The sequence below is a fragment of the Poecilia reticulata genome, chromosome 3, assembly GCF_904066995.2.
Source record: "Poecilia reticulata chromosome 3, P_reticulata-male-v2, whole genome shotgun sequence".
Classification (NCBI taxonomy): domain Eukaryota; kingdom Metazoa; phylum Chordata; class Actinopteri; order Cyprinodontiformes; family Poeciliidae; genus Poecilia; species Poecilia reticulata.
In genome coordinates this window covers 12,870,830-12,891,063 of record NC_088832.1, presented here as the reverse complement: position 1 = coordinate 12,891,063, position 20,234 = coordinate 12,870,830, and the positions used below count along the sequence as shown (strand labels likewise).

Sequence of the window (20,234 nt, the reverse complement as noted above, 5' to 3'; positions counted from 1 at the left end):
CAGTTTTATATTGTGGTCCATCTAATGATCCATCCATCCATTTTCTGCCACTTATTCGGGGTCGGGTCGCGGGGGCAGCAGCTTCAGAAGGGAGGCGAACTCCCATGCACCCTCCAGGACCCTGCTGAGGGTGTAGAGCTGGTCCAGTGTTCTACGACCAGGACGAAAACCCACGACCAGGACGAAAACCACACTGCTCTTCCTGAATCCGAGGTTCGACTATCCGACGGACCCTCCTCTCCAGGACCCCTGAATAGACCTTACCAGGGAGGCTTAAGAGTGTGATCCCTCTGTAATTGGAGCACATCCTTCGGTCCCCCTTTTTGAACAGGGGGACCACCACCCCAGTCTGCCAATCCAGGGGAACTGCCCCCGATGTCCATGCGATATTGCAGAGTCGCGTGAGCCAACACAACCCTACAACATCCAGAGCCTTAAGGAACTCCGGGCGGATCTCAAAGCCGGCCACCAGGCGCTCGCCATCGTGCCCCACCTTCAGGCCTTGCTCCAGAGTGGGATCCCGGTGACCCGCGCCCGGGCGAGGGAACGCCAGATCCAAAGTTCGTCTCCATCATAAGGGGTCTTCGGGCTGCGCTTTGTCTAGTTCCTCACCTAGGACCTGTCTGCCTTGGGTGACCCTACCAGGGGCATAAAGCCCCAGACAGCATAGCTCCTAGGATCATTGGGACACTCAAACCCCTCCACCATGATAAGGTGGCAGCCCAAGGAGGCTGCCACCTTATCGTAGTGTAATTTTTAAATATTAAGTGATAATTTGATGAGTTACTCAGTACTTGAGTAGACTTTTTACCAAATACTTTTTTACTCTTACTTGAATAATTTTTTGGATGGCTACTTTTTACTTTTACTTGAGTAAAAATATGTTCAAGTATCAGAATCAGTAGCCAGTAGAAGCCCCTTTAGTTTCTTTTACTTGAAGTAGTCATTTCCTTCACCTTTCTCTATGTTATCAATTTTCATCTGTCTTATATACAAAATGTTTCTGAAATTGCTTCTCTTCTTTCTTCTATTTGTTTTAGGGTGACACCTCTGCCCAAGGGGGGAGTCCCAGCTCCACTCTTACCTGCAGCACCACTTCCCCTTGTACAGAGAGCCCCACATCCACCCTTAGCACCAGTGCTGGAGGCCAGTCCCTTCCCCAGCCTTTACCCTTATCCTCTCCTCACCGTTGCTCCAGCATCAGCCCCTGTGGGACGCTCTCCAGCCCTGCACACAGCCCTACCCCCTGTCCTACTTCTGGACTGATCTCTGTGAGCAGTCCTGGGCCTCCAACTCAGAGCCCCACCTCAACCTTGGAGAGCAAGGATAGTGGAATTATAGGTGAATATGATACGATGTCTTTAAATTGTATTTTTTCCCCCATTCAGATGTTTTTAATTTTCTTCAGCAGCTGCAGGAGTGTCAGTAAATGAGAAAACACAGTCAGCAGTAAAAAAAACAAAATATATACATGATCTATTTTTATTGATCTATTTAAATGCATGGTGGAACTATTTACATAAAAAAAAGTTTTTAAAGTTTTTTGAACATAAATAGGTTTTAAATCTTCAAACATACACACTAACCTCACATGTGGTTTTTCTGAGCCGCTTGTGCCACCTCGGCCTTAAGGCTTCAGCTCCCTGCTGTCAAAACTGGGACACTGCTGTCTTTGTTGCGTATGGGTCTGATTTTCTCAAAATAGGACACTTTTTTCTCCTTAAATAGAGTTTGTATTTATAGTTGATTACAAAAGACACATCAAGTGCAACGAAGCCCCACTGATCAAAGAGGCCATGTCTCCTGTTTTTCTCTGATTAGGTAAAATGCGTGTTGTATTTTACATCTTTAAAAAAAAAAGTTTACAACCGTACTCGAGCTGTTATTAGCATGTCTCAACCGGATTTTCCTTCCCCATTTCAGCAACCATCACAAGCTCCTCTGAGAATGAGGAGCGCAGCACTTCCAGCGACGTTCTGACAAAGGAGGAGGCCCCAGGGGGCAGCGGCGGTGTCATGGGCCGCGCGGGCGACGACCGCCATCCCGGTCAAACCAGGGACAATCTGACAGCTCCACAACCTGACGCCTTATCCAGGAGTGAGATCATGGAGTCCCGGACTCCACCAGCACCAAAAAGACCCCTCCCGCAGCACCACATCCAGGGCCTCTCCTCGCTCGCGATGCCCCGCCCAAATTCAGTGGCAGGTACGGCTTGACAGAGACGTGCTGTGTGCTTGAGGAGTTTTGAAAATGGCACATGTAGCTAGAACTCTGCAGTCAGATTCACCTTTATGCACAATACAAAGCTCATAAACTTCTATGAATTTCTCTGAATGACGTTTGAAGTTTCTAATCAAGCAGCCGAGACTCCAGGAAACCTGAGAATAGTCCTGATTTTAACGCTTCTTTATGCCACGTTGCGCCTGTTTTCGCACCTTCATAAACTTTAAACAAATGAGACACAATTAGTGAGAAAGAGTTGCCTAAGCTCCCATTATGCTGCACATGAAGTTGGCTAATGAGCGCATAAACGTAACAGCTGTGACCTGGGTGATTAATTAATGGAGGAATTAATCTGGTGTGAATGGAAAATTGATTGAATTGATTGTTGATTCGCCACTTTCTAAATACAGTAGAGGAGTAATCTGCGAGATCTCTGCGATGCAGAGCACCTCGAACTGGTGCTCTACTTACCACCGAGGCCGGGTACGCTCAGTGAGCAGCACCAGTTAAAAGTCCTGGGAGGCCTCCAGTTGTCATAAAAGTAACGCCGCCCCTCCCCTTCTCTCCACAGTCACGATCTTTTGCTGGTGCGCGCCGCTCTTTTTCTTCCCTTAGATGTCAGTTCATTTGTGGTGGAAGCAAAAAGGAGAGATTCCCTACGGAGCGGATTCACAGTAATGCCTGCCAGTTTTTTGTTGTTTTTTTGTTTTTCTGTCAGCTGGTGCTTTCATTTAGACACTCTTGATGAATTTCGGAATAAAGATTTACCAAGCTGCACGTACAGCGGCTGCAACGATCCCCTTTCGAATTCATTAGGAATTCAAATGCACAAAGTGAAATGCGCATTATGATTAACGACGCAAGATCACATGCGATTCTAACTTATTGCTGGATGAAAAATGTTGTTGTAGCAGAACTGCAATTGTGTGAATCAGTTTAAATACACAAAATGCTGCTTCAAGCACACATTATAACTAGTGCACGTTTTAGAGGCCATGCTGAGGTCTATTTTACTGTAGGTTGAAAGGCCTGATGGCCATATGCTGTTGTCATTGTGTTCATAATTTGAAATTATATTTCCAGTCTGATGGGCCTGACTTTAGATTGAGCTTATCGCCCCAAAGACTTTTTTTCTCTTTCTTTATTTTTTATGAATGTGTGTTTTACATTGTTTAAAATGCAAAACATTACATAAATATAAAATATATAGGCCCATGTCAAATGAATTGCAATAATATTTTGGGATTTTTTTTTTGTTTAAACAATACTTAAGTATTTGAAAACAAATAAGTTATTGCCATTTTCCGGGGAACAACATGTAGCTATTGTTCAGGGGAAGTATTGAGCCTATCATGTATCAACTGATGCATTGTAATTTGCATTAGCAGGACAATTTCTTCTGTTGTGGATAAGACACCAAAACTGGCTCAAGCTCAGGTGCCACATTCTTGTAAATCTGGTCCTGGTTGCAGTGACATTTCCACAGATATATTCTTGATTTAAATCAACATCCATGTTTTATCTTACTTTATATACAGCGGTGAACTTTAAGGGAGATGTCGGCAGAGAGGGGGCTTGAGGCAAAGTCAGGGCCTGGAGGTGTGCGAGAGGTTCTTGCATGTTTTGAATGTATCTGAATTTGATTCAGAATCTTGAATTTGATTTGGATTCTCTAAAACTGGCACATCAATTTGGCCCATTTGCCTTGTAAATTTCCATAAAGTGACAGTTGCTGTTGTGTAAATGAGATAAACTTGAATGGGTTACCGTGTTATTTTTCTGCAAAACAAGTGTGTAATATTATTCCTCAGCCTTCCTCAGCTTTTTGTTTGTTTTTTTCTGAATGTGAAGCCCCTGGTAATGTATTTGCTCCTTTGCAGCTAAGACTGCGGTGGGAGCAGGCATTTTTACAAGGTACATATTGTTACTGTTGAAGTGAAACAACTTATTTGGCTGACACATTTCATTTCAGTTAAGTTTATTTGCCAGCTTTACAAACTGAGCAGTTTATAGGGGTTTGACTTGATGAATGCTTATATTTGAAAACTGCTGCTTCTAGATGGAGATGGAAGATTAACAAAAGCAGCCCACTGGTATCCCAGAGCCTGTAGTAAATCTTAATTTAATGTCGCCTTGCCTAAATCCTGTCCGAAAGCTGGTGTCGTAATGTTCTTGTAGCAAGGTCGTGTAATGAAATAAAGTGAATGACGCATGACAAAAGTGTGAATGACATTTTAATTGGTTAGCCCCAACTGCGCTTTAAAACATTTTATTTTTTTTTTTTTAGATTTAATTTTTTTGTTTGCTTCCAGTCTCCTTGCTGACCTTATTAAGTTGCAGCTGTTCCTAATACTGCCTTTGAAATACCTTGGAAATCAGAACTCAGATCTGTGAATGGCATCTCACCAAACGTCAGTGACAGAAAGCCAATGGGCTTTTGCTGCTGTTGATCACAGTGATGCTGCTGAATGTTTTCAGGTACGTAGTGCTTTCCGGTACTGTAGGCATTGTAACCATGCAGGAACATGTGTTTTAAACAGATGTTGCTCAGTGCTGCGGCTGTGACTAATTTGCTGTAGTTAGATACAAGTGAGACAAGTGCAGATAAGCTGCAGGTATTGCCACATGTTTTGTGTGCAGGCTTTGTGTTGGGGTTTGAAGTTGAGGTTGGTAAGAAACCTCTGACTGTCTAAGCAGGAAATCCGACTTTATAGGGTGGTTTCTGTTGGGTTTTCTTGAACTGACTTAATTGTGGTTTTTGAGCATCTGCTTTGTCGTCTCAAACCCCAGTCGGTGATTGAACATAGCCGGTTGCACTGGGCAGGTTCAGCAGCACGTTTTTGCTGGTAAAAGGGATTTTTCCTTGCCACTGTCACCACATGCATGTCCGGTATGAGAGTTAACGACTCGATCCTTTGTACTGTCCACTGTCCCCTAATGCTTGTTGAGGAGGAAATTTTGCTGTAAAGTCAGAGATTTAATGAGATTGAAATGCTTTTGATTGTATTGCTTTGATAATATGTTTATTGCAGTTTTAATAATGTCAGTATATTTGTTATTTTTTAACAGAATTGAATATGTAAACATCAGTGACATTTAGCACTAGATATTGAAGTAACTATTCTTACTTTGCACAATATTTAAACATTTTGGAGTTCTGCTCTTTGAACAACAGCAGTTTACCAAGAAATATTTAGGAATTTAATTAGTCAAGCTATCTGCTCCAGCATGCTGTATGCACTGAGCTGGCTAGGGGTGCACCGATTGCGGTTTTTTGGCTGATCACCAATTACCAATCCTTAAGAAACCTGATCTGTCGCTTCCGATAATTTAAAAAAAATATATATAGCAAGGAAGTTGCTGAGTTGGCAACAGTGGGGTGACTATTGTTAACTGCAAGCATGAAGACATGACCTGGTATACCAGTCTATTTTATTTTATTTTTTTCAGTTTATTCACTCACACAATTAAAAAAATTCCATGATGAGCTTACAACATTTTACCAGATAATACAGATCATAACTGCAAAATGATAGTGAGTGAATCAGGTCTCCAAAGAAGCTACTTAAAGCTTGTAGATGGAGCTTGTGAACATAAAATTCCATACATTTTATTATGCAAGTATCACCTCTCTAAAGTATCACCTCTCTAAAGGCAGAACAGAAGAGCTCATCTACCTCGACCTAAAAGGTCGAGGTAGATGCTTGTCGAGGCTTGGGGGATTAGATTGGCTTTACATGCAGCTATCGGTCCATCACCGATCTCTCAAAATTAAGGAAACTAGCACCAATAAACCGGCTAGCTGATAAATCGGTGCATCCTTGGTGACAGCACTTTCAAAGTCGCATTACGTTAACAACAGTACTGGATCTTCTTTATTTTTTACACCATGTCTATCTTTTGCATCTTATTAGAAGGACTGCAAATTGTAGGCATGCTAATGACAGAAAAAACATGTAATTTTGAAACCATAACTTGTCAGAAATTTCTGAATTTCTGAATATAATCTTCGTGACAAAAACCACTTTTAACATAAACCCCATTTTCTGAATTCCTCTGAAGTAGAAACATGTAGACCGAGTGATAGTTCCACCTGCGACACGTCTCTAAACGATGTTAACCTCTCAGAGACGCCGGGGGCTTGTCCGGGGCTGTGCAGTTAACCTTTAAAGTGTTGAAGATCAACAAGTGTTCTGGGGGAATCAGCTAAACAGTCATCGGCAGCAAGGATGAAGGTGGGCAGTGAGTGTGGGATAGGTTGGACAGCGAACGGGTGGAAGGATGAGTTGTTCTGGTGTCTCTGTGTCAAACTGGCTGAAAACATGTTTTTACTCATTCACTGTATCGTTGGTTCTCTCAGACATTTGGCCTGGCTGACTTTAGCCAGTAATCTCTCTCTCTCTCTCTCTCTCTCTCTCTCTCTCTCTCTCTCATCCCACTCCACACCTCCTTCACACTGTTTTTTCTGCAGACTGTGCTCCGTCCTCTCACTGTGGATGTTCTTTCAAGCTGCAATTCTCCACTCTTGTTTGTAATTTCATGCATGTGCCATGTCCTAAAAGCCTTCTCCAGCCTGGAGGAAGAAATGTGTGTGTGTGTTTTTTTAAAATATTTTTTAGCTTTTTTGCTGCATATTCGTTGCACCACAATGATCGAGTTGTATTATTACAGTTTTATGATAGTGATTCAAACCGATTTGTTTCGCATAAGGGAGGCCCACGTTGTCCACAGAACAGGTTTTATGCTCTCTTAACAGCCCAGTAAATTATAATATTCACAAGCCTTCAATCACAGTCTCTCACAGTAACACTCTGCTGCTTCTGGAGGATGATGGACACATAGGGCTAGCAGATGTATCAGAAGAACACGGTCTTAGAAGTGTGGGTTGAAGGATGTACAGTATTTTAATACATTTCTGTGTCTCTATCTCACTGTTTGAAATAAATGAGAAATGAAAAAATACTTGTATCGCTAAAGAGCAGCCACATACATTAAAAAAAAAATGTTAGGACTATCACTGCACTGTAAGATTATTGAGCTATAGGACATAAGTTTGGCACATTTTGTATCGCCTGTTTTTTGGTCTTTTATAGTCCAAAAGGATTCTCCCTTTTTATTCATCTCACTCTGAACAGTTTAGAGACAACAGTGTTATCAGATTTACAGATTTTACACCATTTCTCTTCTGCATCAGTGCAACCAGCTGCCTTTTGAAGTAATCTAACTACTCTAAGTAGAATCCTACTGAGTATAAATCCATGTGTTTGTGAAGGCATCAGATGTTTGTTAATGGAGAACAAACAGCAAAATGAACACACCAGATAAGGCAGAGGTGAAGTTGTAATTTAGGGTTAGATTATAAAAAAATATTCCTGGCCTAGCATTTTGTCAGCTGTTTCTGTGGCAGAAAATTCACACCACACGTCTCCTTCAACGTCCTAACAACACTGTGAGGCATGGTGGTGGCTGCATCATACTATGGAACATGCTTTTTCTTTTTACAGCAGGGAAAGGGAATAAGTTTATTGGGACAGAGTGGTGCTGAATACAAAGCAATCCTAGAAGAAAACTATGTGAGCTAAAAAATAAATTGTGAACTTGTTCACTGAGCTTGAGCTATTTAAAAAATAAAAGTTTGGATGTGCAAAGCTGGTAGAGACACACACCAAAGCACAATCTGAATGTCATGTACCATTTTCCTTCCCTGTTACGGTGTCGTTGTACTTCCTAAAATCTGAATAAACACATTGTGAAACAAAAAGTTAATACACCAATTCACAAAAAATAAAAAATGAAATAAATAGAACCTTTAGAAGCTAAAAACTTAAAGATGAGCAAAATAATAAACAAAAACAACTTCCATCCCAGTAAGCAGAAGCGGTTCTACTTGCAGTGGATGTAATCTATTTAGCTGGTTCTCTGCCATGCTTGGATTCATAAACCGCTTGGATTAAACTCAGAGAGAGAGGAACTACAAACAGATTAAACTAGAATAGAGGTTCTTCACTGTTTTTTTCCCCCTGCAAGCTTAACAGTCAGAAAAGCAGCTAAACTATAAAATGAACAGATTTTTACAGCATTTAAATGTTTTTCATATGGTGATAATCACACAGTAACAAAAAAGTATTATAGCTTATTATAAAAAGCTATTTCTGTGTCTCTTCAGAGAGAGCATCACTTTCTAGTTCCCTCTTCTCTGTCTTGAGAAACTGTTTCTAATGAACTTTGAAAATGTTAAAAATGTTCTTACCTCGGATGCATTCGTACCTGCTTATTTGGTAAGGGTCCTCAGTTGCTCAGCAACCTCAGAGCTATTTTTTATTTATTTTTTGATAACTTGTGAACCGTACAGTGGGAATTATCAGGTGGCTTTAGGTAAAACCTCCTGGGACCAGCAGCCTTCTCTGCAAGAGAGGTCAACATGTGAAACTCCTCACCTGCAGAGCAAACAATGAACCACGATTCATCCCTTCAGATTAAAACTGAAGCAGCACCATGCTTTTATTAATTTGAACTCATTTAGTTTTACTAATAGCTTTTTTGTGTCGGATGGTCTTAATGATTTGCATTTGCATTTTAAACATTGTAAGATATTTTCTATGTTTTTTTATACAACCACTCTAGGCATTATGAAATAGATTAGACTATAAATGCTAGAGCTTACTGTATTTGTTCGTTCTTGACAACGCTACCTCGATAAATGAATTAATAAAGTAAACTAAATACTGGACTGAAATCATCCATAATAAGAGTGGTAAATCCACACTCAGTCCCTTAATGGAAATATTGCTGGAAGGTCCACAGTTAGATGTGATTGAACAGTTAGTGGTCGTACATTACACTTTGGCACACAGAAAGTAATAATAACAGATACTTTCCAATGGGCATCATCAAGTCTTGTGTCATCAGAGCTTTGTAAATATGCAGACGACTTGTTCTTTCTTCCTCTTTGGTTCAGTTTTGCTGCTGGATGTTTTGAAAAATTCATAAATTAGTATTTTTTATTTTTTTGCAAAAGACTAAAAGGTGCGTGACACATTTAGTTCTTACTGTTTCCTGCAACATGGAGTGAAGACTCAGCTAAAAATCATTAAAACTGCAGAAAGTGGGCTATGATAAATTCTGTGGCGCGAGTGGGTTTATAGTTGGAATGTGGGTGTTTAGACATCTGCTTTTTTTTGTTGTTGAGAACTTCAATGAGACGTTTCTCATTTCCCAAGTTGGCTTCTGGTTGGCCAACACATTCTTACATTACAATCAGATGTATTCCTTCTGACATCTTTGTCAAAATTCCTTTTGGCAAAGGTACAAAAGGCATTTTATACCTTTGTCAGATTCAGATTACTAAGTGTGAGATGTTCATTCCTGCTTTCTCCGTCTTTTCTCCTCAAGGTCACTGAGCTTGTATCTTTATCTGTTTATGCCTCACATCTCCATGGATACAGTAATTGACTTGCATATCTGCAGTATGCAGGTGGTTTCTTTCTTAATGCACATTTCTTGCATGTTTCTCACACACTGAATTATTTCCAACCCATTCTCTCTGCACAGCAACAAGCTCCACTCGACTGGAGGATCTGAGTTATCTGGACAACCAAAGGGCTTCGGGGCACCGGGGCTCCGTCCGAAAGCACAACACAGCTGGGCGCACAAGCGATGACTCTAAAGGTGCTTTCTGGTTTCACTGCGGGGTATTTTTTTTCATTCAGTGGGTTGCAGAAGCACCGACAGATCTGTAAATCCCTCTCCCCAATCACTTAAGAATGCATAAAGTTTTCCGCTCTCAAACTGTGCAAACTCTGTCCTCTCATTGTGCAGGGAGACTGGTGCCATTCAAGCAAACAGACATAATGCTAAAACCACTGCTGTTCGAAGTCCCCGGGGTCACTGCAGAAACGCCTTTCGTCGGCCGGGACTGGCTATTTGCACGGCTGGAGGAGGTCTTGAGGAAAACGAGCACCTGCGAGGGCCGCGGCGCAGTCATAGTGGGGAACGCCGGATCGGGCAAGACCGCCATCATCTGGCGGCTTGTGACGCTCAGCTGCCACGGAATGCGAACGCCGCAGGGAGCCGCCAGTGACCCCCACAGCCCCAAATCCTCCCCTAAATGTAAGATTAGTTTAACCTGAATTCGTTATCCTCCAGTAAAGTCAAATTCTTTTGAGTTATTGGGGAAAAAAAAAAGTTTTTTACAAGTAGTTGGCAACTAGGTCACATAATCTTTGTTCAAGTTCTCCCCTGAGGTTTGTCTACTGATTGCAGTTTTGTAAGAAGAGGGAGATTGTTGTTTTTTTTCTCATCTTCCTCCCTTGAGTGGCACAGAAACGGTTCTTTTGTCTGAACAATGTGAAGACAGCCCTCTCATGCGAGTGAATTGTGCACATAACTGCACGCTGCAATGTACCGAAAATTTATCTCGAAGAAATGATGACGAAAATGCAGGAAGGGATAAAATTTGAATTTTATTTTCTTGATGTTTTCTTAATTTCTTGTTTACAGAACTGAATATTGTCAGGTTCATAGGATAAAAGCAAAGCAGCATGGAAAAGGCAGGGTTGCATTTATTTTTCAGCACTGTTGCATTATTTAGTGATATCTCTACTGTATAATGTCATTTCATTTTAACTTGACAAAGGATACATCAAAGGCAGCTCTGTGAGTCGATGATTAAAGCTTCTTCTTTTTTTTCTTGATTTTGCTGTTTCCAATCTAGCTTCCAGAAGAAATTAATACTTTTCAGCATAGAGATGTTCTAATTATGCATTTATTTTACTAATTTTCTTCATGGTGGCTATGCATGTCTTGCTATTGTTTTGTGCTTTGCTGCAGCTGGAGACAAGCAGGGAAAAGCAGCCTCCAACCAGAGCTCTGCTGCAGGAACAAGTGATAATGCAGGACAGAGGAAGGAGGCTGTGAGATGCCTGGCTGCCAAGGTAATATGAAAATTCATAATCATTTACATTTTATTTTTGTTTTTTTCTCTTTGGAATAAATAAAAAGGTTTCTCTTCATTTCTCATAAATTAGTATCTAAAGCTATAGGCTACCAACTGGTTGGTTTAAAAAAAAGAGATGAATATATATATTCATAGCATATGTATATATATTCATAAATATGCTATGAACAGGAGATGATTAAGACCATACAACCGACAAAAGAAACCACCCTTGTACACCTGTAAATACATATTTATACCCTGTATAGCACTTCTGGATAGATGCAAACTACATTTCGTTGCTTGTACTTGTGACGATGCAATGACAATAAAGTTGAATTCTATTCTATTCTATTCTATTCTAAATACAAAAGGAATGAGAAAAACAAGACTGACAAGGAAAAGGAATCAGAGGTGACAGCTAGAAATTTCGATTGTGTTGTTGATGAAGGAAGAGATAAAAAATAAGAGTCACAGATTCTAAAATTGCAATACTAGTGGGAAGACTGATTGGTAATAAATATAAGTAATAGAATAAGATCTATATTCAATTTAAACAGCTGATATAATTATCACCATAATAATAATAGGTATATACAGTGGTGTGAAAAAGTGTTTGCCCCCTTCCTCATTTCCTGTTTTTTTGCATGTTTATCCCACTTAAGTGTTTCGGAACATCAAACCAATTTAAACAATAGTCAAGGACAACACAAGTAAACACAAAATGCAATTTGTAATTGACGGTGTTTATTATTAAAGGAGAAAAAAAATCCAAACCATCATAGCCCTGTGTGAAAAAGTGATTGCCCCCCTGTTAAAATATACTATAACTGTGGTTTTTAACACCTGAGTTCAATTTCTCTAGCCACACCCAGGCCTGATTATTGCCACACCTATTTTCAATCAAGACATCACTTAAATAGGAGCTGCCTGACACAGTAAAGTTCACCAAAAGATCCTTAAAAGCTACACATCATGCCGAGATCCAAAGAAATTCAGGAACAATTGAGAAAGAAAGTAATTAAGATCTATCAGTCTGGAAAGGGTTATAAAGCCATTTCCAAAGCTTTGGGAATCCAGCGAACCACAGTGAGAACCATTATCCACAAATGGCGAAGACATGGAACAGTGGTGAACCTTCCCAGCAGTGGCCGGCCGCCCAAAATTACCCCAAGAGTGCAGCGACGACTCATCCAAGAGGTCACAAAAGACCCCACAACAACTTCCAAAGAACTGCAGGCCTCACTTGCCTCGGTTAAGATCAGCGTTCATGCCTCCACCATCAGAAAAAGACCGGGCAAAAATGGCCTGCATGGCAGAGTTCCAAGAAGTAAACCACTGCTGAGCAAAAAGAACATTAAAGCTCGTCTCAATTTTTCCAAAACACACCTTGATGATCCCCAAGACTTTTGGGAAAACATTCTGTGGACCGATGAGACAAAAGTGGAACTCTTTGGAAGGTGTGTGTCCCATGACATCTGGCGTAAAAGGAACACTGCATTTCAGAAAAAGAACATTATACCAACAGTAAAATATGGTGGTGGTAGTGTGATGGTCTGGGGCTGTTTTGCTGCGTCAGGACCTGGAAGACTTGCTGTGATAAATGGAACTATAAATTCTGCTGTCTACCAAAAGATCCTGAAGGAGAATGTCCGACCATCTGTTCGTGAACTCAAGCTGAAACAAACTTGGGTTCTGCAGCAGGACAATGATCCTAACACACCAGCAAGTCCACCACTGAATGGCTGAAGAAAAACAAAATGAAGACTTTGGAGTGGCCTAGCCAAAGTCCTGACCTGAGTCCTACTGGGATGTTGTGGTATGACCTTAAAAAGGCCGTTCATGCTCGAAAACCCTCTAATGTAACCTAATTAGGACAATTCTGCAAGGATGAGTGGGCCAAAATTCCTCCAGAACGTGTAAAAGACTCATTGCAAGTTATCGCAAACGCTTGGTTGCAGTTGTTGCTGCCAAGGGTGGCCCAACCAGTTATTAGGTTTAGGGGGCAATCACTTTTTCACACAGGGCTATGATGGTTTGGATTTTTTTTCTCCTTTAATAATAAACACCTTCATTTACAAATTGCATTTTGTGTTTACTTGTGTTGTCCTTGACTGTTGTTTAAATTGGTTTGATGTTCCGAAACACTTAAGTGTGACAAACATGCAAAAAAACAGGAAATAAGGAAGGGGGCAAACACTTTTTCACACCACTGTATATATATATATATATATATATATATATATATATATATATATATATATATATATATATATATATATATATATATATATATATATATATTTCAAAGCAATGAGAAAGTAGAAATAAGAAAGTAAAGTCTCCCTATGGGTTTTTGTTCTTTAGGTAGTAACAAAGGTGCAATCTGAAGGATATGGGTGGCTTGTAAAATAAAAGCAGATCTGAAACATATGAGGGTTTCAACCATTAATCACTTTAAAACTCATTAGAGTACCTTAACATCAATTTTAAAACATTCAGGTAGCCAACGGAGAGAATTATAAATAAATGGGATAATGTGAGCTTCCTTTCGGGTCTTTGTCGGCATTAATGGATATAAATGTTGTTGTAGTTGTAGAGGGACTGTGTTGTTGTTTTTTTGTTTATGTTTTTTCTTCGGAAGCCCAATAAACAGAATTGCAGTAATTTATTCTGTAAACCTATAAAAGTGTGCATTAAAGACTACCTTGAACTCACAGAGAAATATTCACCTCTTTCTTTTCCGAGGGATAAAATGCAACACTGGAAACATTTTTAAACTGAAGTAAGAAACTTAAATTATAACCTTAATGCCAGGGTTTTTATTTGAAGAGGTTATTTGAATTTTTACTCCAATAAGCAAATTATATTTCATATTTTTATTGACATTAAAATTCTTTTATGTTTAAGCAAACTGATTTACCTTTTTCACAGCTTCTTCTAAAGATAGCACTGCTTTGAAATAAGAGATATTTTGCAATTGGACGATCGTGAAACTGCTCCTCAAATGCCTGGAGCTACACGCTTTTAAACCAGATTTCAATGCTGGACCCAAACCAAGTTTCTGTTTCCAAGCTGACCCCTTTTCTCACAGTAGTTCCTCTCTCAGAAATGGAACTGGAAAAACACACACACACACACACACACACACACACACACACACGCACACACACACACATATTCAGGACAAAGCACAACTGCACACTCACATTATCTCAGAGAACATGTCTATATGGTTACTTGTGCTGTTGCTGAGCAGACTGCTGACTCACCTGCAGTTACACCAGATGAAAGGAAAAAATCACATTCATATTATAGGAATGCCCTCAGTGTCTTTTCATTTGTTTGTTCTCAGTAGTCTTGCCAGTTTTTTTTAATATAACAATAAAATAACTCAAGGGATCTATGAGTGTATCCAGCATTTCACAGAGAACTTACAAGGGATCAGTCATACGAGACATTTAGGTAGTTGGAGGTAGTTTTGTTGTTTTTTTTGTTGTTGTTTTTTCTGTCTTATGTTCAAAGAGTTGCACGGCTGCACATTTGTGACACCAATGTCAGAGTGTTGGTCTCTGTTTCTGGGCACATGTAGAACACGCTGCTGAGTGCATCGCATAGATGACATAGAAGCTTCTAAATTTACTAACTTGGCCTCAATAAGAGTTTCCATGGGAACTAGTAAGACTGCTTGTGATGGTGAGGATGTTTGCTCAAAAGCGAAATCTTTGATGATGTTGTGTGTGTGTGTGCGTGTGTGTGTGTGCATGTGTGTGTGTGCGTGAACTACCCTTATCTCACACTCAGACCTGTAATCAATCAGACCTGGAGTATTTGCTCTTGCTGCATAAAGAAACACCACAGAGAAACGGCGAACCGTCAAGCAAATAATTGTAATTTTTTTTCCTGGTCTCATAAGTAGTGCTCGTTTTATTCTTTTGGTTTTATTCTTCTCATTACTTTTCTTTTTCTGTCTGAATAAAACAACTTGCGTTTGCTCTGACTGTTGGGAGAGGAATTGTGTGTTAATCTGCTGGGTATACAGTAGCTCTGGTTGATATTCACACACACACACACACACACACACACACACACACACACACACACACACACACACACACACACACACACAAAAACTACTGTATGGCTCATTTAGCCACTACTTTCTGCAGACATTTACTTGTGTTATATCTTTGTATTATTACATTAACTCTCAATACTTTAAAGTCATGAATTGTACATTAAGTTGCTCCTCTGCTGTGTATTTTAAAGGAATGCAAACAGATGCTCTAAATTATACAGCTGTGTTGTCTCCACTATTCCAATTTAAAAGCATTGCAGCTACTGTAAATCATTGCAATGTGGGCAGAAAACTTGAATTCATGCTTTAGCTGAATTCAATTTTGGTATTGGATGATTAATGCCGAAAAAATACCTTTGCAGGAGTAAAATGTACAAAATGAAACGCTACAGTACATAATAAGAAATAAATGTAGATATATTTATTTCTGTAATACATTAATATGTGCTACCATACAGAGCAATCTGACACTTTTTTCTGTTACTTCATTAAATTTACTTTAAATTACAGGAAACCACATCCATTACAAAACACTGATTATTACCATTGGTACCGGTAAAAGGCCCAACATGAGGGATTCAAAATTCTGTAATAAATAAGCAAATAGGCAAACTGAACTGGAGATGTTGCTGGGTAACAATCTAAATAACTTCCTGTTAAAACTTTTACTTTGCTTTCATTATCAGTGTGCTGCTTGTGCTGGTTGGATCTAGCAAAACAAAAGCCTTTTGGGAGTGATCCCCAAGATAGACTATTAGATTATATCATCACCATAGTTAAAAAATTAGGACATTTATTCACAGTCCCACCAAAATTCCCAATTAAAACCTCCTTGAGCAACTCTTGGGCATACCGAAGCTATATTACTATTTTTTCGTTCGAAGCAGAAAAAAAAACATTTTTGTTATTTATCTCAATACTTTAGCTGAAACTAGGTGGATGTGTGAAATATTCAGACATGCTGCACAGTCTGTATGGTCTTTCTTTTACATAATCTTTTCCTCAGTAGCGTCTCCAGCTTCATGTTGCTTATTTTATGGGCAAATCACACATTCCTTGCCCCTCCTCGTCCAACTTTTTTTTTCTCTTTTTTCCACATTTACAGCTTTTTCTGTTTCCACCAGATATTGCCAGCAACATTAATTAATTATTGCGAAAAAGGTGGTTTCAGATTCCACTTCAGTTTTACACTGTTTCACTCTCTGCTTTCCCCTGCCAGGTGGTAGCCTACCACTTCTGCCAGGCAGACAACACCTACACCTGCCTGGTCCCGGAGTTCGTCCACAGCGTCGCCGCCCTGCTGGCCAGAGCGCCTCAGCTTGCCCCGTACCGGGAACTCTTGGCACAGGAGCCACACCTGCAAAATCAGCTTAGCTTGCGTTCCTGCGTTCAAGATCCCATCGCTGCCTTCAGGAAGGGCGTCCTCGAGCCTCTGGCCAGCTTGCGCAAAGGTACTGAGGGAAACAATGCGCTGTTGAAATCTAAATAACTCTTTTTGGTTTTTAATAGGCTCGGTTTTCAGGCGTGCCAAGGGTTCATCTCCTGCGCGAAATTGCCTGTTAATGATACTATGATGGCTCATAGATTATTTTCCCTAGTTAAGGTCAGCGGCTGGAAACATTAAAGCGTTCAAACGGATGTTTTGTCATTTTTAGATGGAGGAACGGTGAGTGTTATATTTGCCCTGGTGAATCATCAGCCTCCCCCGGGATTTCAAGGTCACCAAATACTTTAAAGGGGGGGGCTCGGATGTTGTGGGCTCATTAGCCACCGGCTCACTTTCTCATGATGCAGTTAGTCAGCTAGATGGATGTGTTATTACAGTCGGGGCCCTCCGCAGTCTGAGCAGAGGAGTGTTTTGTCTTTTTCATCTCTATTAAAGAGGTCAGAGGAAGAAAAAAAATACCCGGAGAGGCCCTCGTGTGAGTGAGTGTGGGTTGTCTGGTCCTCGCAGCCTTGTGGAAATGGCTTGACAGCTTCGATAATGTGAAACATGATGGATACGTCGTGTATCAAGTTAGTTTGCAACAATGGCCTCCGGCCTCTTTCAGCTGAAGACACATCAACCGTTTTCTCATTATGTCCTGTGCCGTTAGAGAAAGACGCACGGGTCTCATCAATATCTCACTCATTTACAAGGGTAACAACATCAATGTCAGGTTATTATTGTGCTTATTATTGTGAATCAGTCTCTCTGTCTCTTCTCTGCCTCCTGTTTTCAGAGCGAAGGCTACCCGAGGAGGACTACATCATACTGGTCGACAGTCTCAACGAAGCCGAGTTTCACAAGCCGGACTACGGGGACACAGTCGCCACCTTTATCACCAAAATCATTTCCAAGTTTCCCCACTGGCTGAAGCTGGTGGTCACGGTCAGGACGGGGCTGGTGGTGAGTTGGTGTGTGGTGGATGGAGGTAGCCGCACACAACGGCTCTGTTCTATTTTATTCTTCTGCGTAACCCTGAAATATCCCCCCCACACACACTGGAGGCACATGACTGCGCGAATCCTCCCTCTCAAGGTGTATTTTAAGCTCTGTCATTGACTGTCATAACATACAGTCATGTCCCATAAAAACTTAATAATGCACTCCAAGGTGGCGCCAGTTCTAAACGGTTAATATTCCTCACTGTGCACATAAGCTAAAAAAATTTTCTCCTCCTCCTCTGCTTCCCTACATCTGTGTTTCCCTCATACGCCACCCACTCAGTCCCACTCTGTGGTCAGAATAAACTCGAAAAAAGTGAAAATAGCTTTTTTTTTTTATTACTGAGGCCTCCTGTCAAAAGTTTTATATTTAGCATATTTGATAGTATTTCCTGTACAGGTGATTCTCCTGTGGGCTGTTTCTGCGATAAAATAAGACGCTTGATAATGTTCGACAGAAACAGCCACGCTCACATGAGCATTCAACGCGACTGTGTCTACGTTGCCTCTTTGTGCTTAAGCAAATCCATTCTACACCTGTCAGCTAAATAAATACCAAAAGGTAATTGAAAAAAGAAAAACATTTCTCCACATTACTCACACTGACGACGCTGTCTGCGATGCAGTTGTTTATGTGCTTCCCTCAAGAGATAGTCCGTGCTGATTATCTCGAAATGACAAATAATCGTCTTACTGTGCACCGCATTTCTCACCTCCCTGGTAAAAAAACAAAAAAAAAACTGCTTTATTCCACTGCTGTCTTGTAAAGAAAAGGCAGGCATAGATGCAATCACAGAATGTACAAGTTACTGTGCATAATTTGCAGATTTCACTGTGAATGCTAACTTAGAGGGGGGGGGAGAGATATTTCAAATCTGTTGAGTGAAATCTTGTTAAATGATGTAGTAGACCCTTGCATGTGTGAAATCTTTCTGAGTTAAATGAGCATTGTACAGATTGTCTCAAAATTATGTCAAATCTATTGCAATTTCATCTTTTTGTAAAGTCTAAATGCTGTGCTGCTGAAACTGCTGGATAGTAGCATGTTGTGCTCTTCCCACCACGCTGCTCGGCGGTGGCGTTCAGAGCTTGGCACCGCTGCTCTCTCTGTAGTCTGATGTATTTTCTCAATCTGGTTGCTAATCTCACCAAACAGTAGGCACATCTGTCCTATACTGAAGCCAAGCCTCCAAAAGCTTGCATGGATTACACACTGAATTGTTGGTAATGCTAGCGGGAGTCTGCTGGGAGCACGGAGCTTGACAGCTCGCCAGACGATTACATAATTAAATTAGAGTTTGGAGGAATACAAAACATGTTAGAGTCCTTTTCCTCAAGATGTGTCCAAAGACAGAGAGAAAAAGAAAAAGATGACAAAATTGAAAAGCAGGACTGTTATTCTACTCTTGCGTTTTCATCCTCAATATACGGGAAGTTTCATTAAAAACACAGAGGGTAGTGAAAGAGTTAAGTACAGCACAGTTTGCAACCAGGGATGCACTGTGTTCCTGAAACTAAATGTCAGTTTTCTTTAATTGAAGCACTTATTGACTGAGAAACATTTTTTTTTGTTCATCATAGCCTGTTTTAGCCAACACTGAGCAGCTGGAGATGGCAAGAGAGAAACTGAAATGTGAATCTGAGAGATGCCTGTGAGCAATGGTGGAGCTTGAGTCATTGTCACACTATTTACTGTACTCCTTCCCATGGCTCTGCATGAGTCAGAGACAACAGCATTTGAATAATGACTCCAGATTTTTGATGCCTTTATGTTTAGCTTATGTGCCAAAGAGACGTTTCTCTAAATGCTGATGTATATGTACTGAATCTGTAGTTAAGCGGTCTTCCTCCTGTGCAGGAAATCACCACACTCCTTCCCTTCGCTGGCATTTCACTGGACATCCTGCCAGACAGCAGCGATTTGGGAGCTGACCTGAGCGACTACATCCATCACCGGGTCAGCGGCAGCAGCCAGATTGCCACTAATGTTACCACGCCGACAGGCTCGGCTCCTGATCCTCTGCTCCTCAGCAAGTTCAGCAGCAACCTCTCGACCCGGAGCCACGGCTCCATCCTCTATCTCCAGCTGACTCTGGATCTCTTCCACAAAGGTCAACTGGCTCTGAAAGGAGGAAACTACCTGGTTGTGCCCGTCTCCCTGTCAGAGGTCAGACATTTGTGTTTGTCTTCGGATGCTGCATTACAAAAGATTCAAAGGTGCCTCTCAACTTCTTCCTGTTTTGTCACATTAAAACTAGAAACCTCGATTTATTCCAAATTTTATAAATAAGCTATGCAGCTGTGGATACAACGTAGCTCACCACCATCAGCGTGTGAATGTTTGTATGAAAGACTGAATGTAGCGTAAAGCCAATAGCTTTACGCTACAATAGTAAAGCCAATTGGAGTCCTCTGACTTGATAATGTGATGTATAAATGTAAGCCGTTTACAATTTACCTAATGAATAAAGTTTACCTTCATGCATCAGTCACTAATTGAAATGAGCGGTACAACACAGCTGCGAACCTACAAATACAATCCTGTTTATGTAAATTGACAGGCCAGAAAAT

General features: G+C 40.7%; 1 protein-coding gene across 1 annotated transcript in view; it reads left to right on the top strand.

The window, feature by feature from the left end:
• Positions 1-20,234, top strand: part of LOC103462298 (protein TANC1-like) — a 43,813-nt gene that overhangs the window by 7,070 nt on the left and 16,509 nt on the right. The window contains exons 6-13 of the mRNA XM_081605111.1: positions 1,041-1,341; positions 1,924-2,205; positions 9,775-9,891; positions 10,042-10,332; positions 11,053-11,156; positions 16,456-16,687; positions 17,459-17,625; positions 19,522-19,830. Coding sequence (XP_081461237.1) covers positions 1,041-1,341; positions 1,924-2,205; positions 9,775-9,891; positions 10,042-10,332; positions 11,053-11,156; positions 16,456-16,687; positions 17,459-17,625; positions 19,522-19,830 — 1,803 coding nt within the window. The remainder of the gene's footprint in view (positions 1-1,040; positions 1,342-1,923; positions 2,206-9,774; positions 9,892-10,041; positions 10,333-11,052; positions 11,157-16,455; positions 16,688-17,458; positions 17,626-19,521; positions 19,831-20,234) is intronic.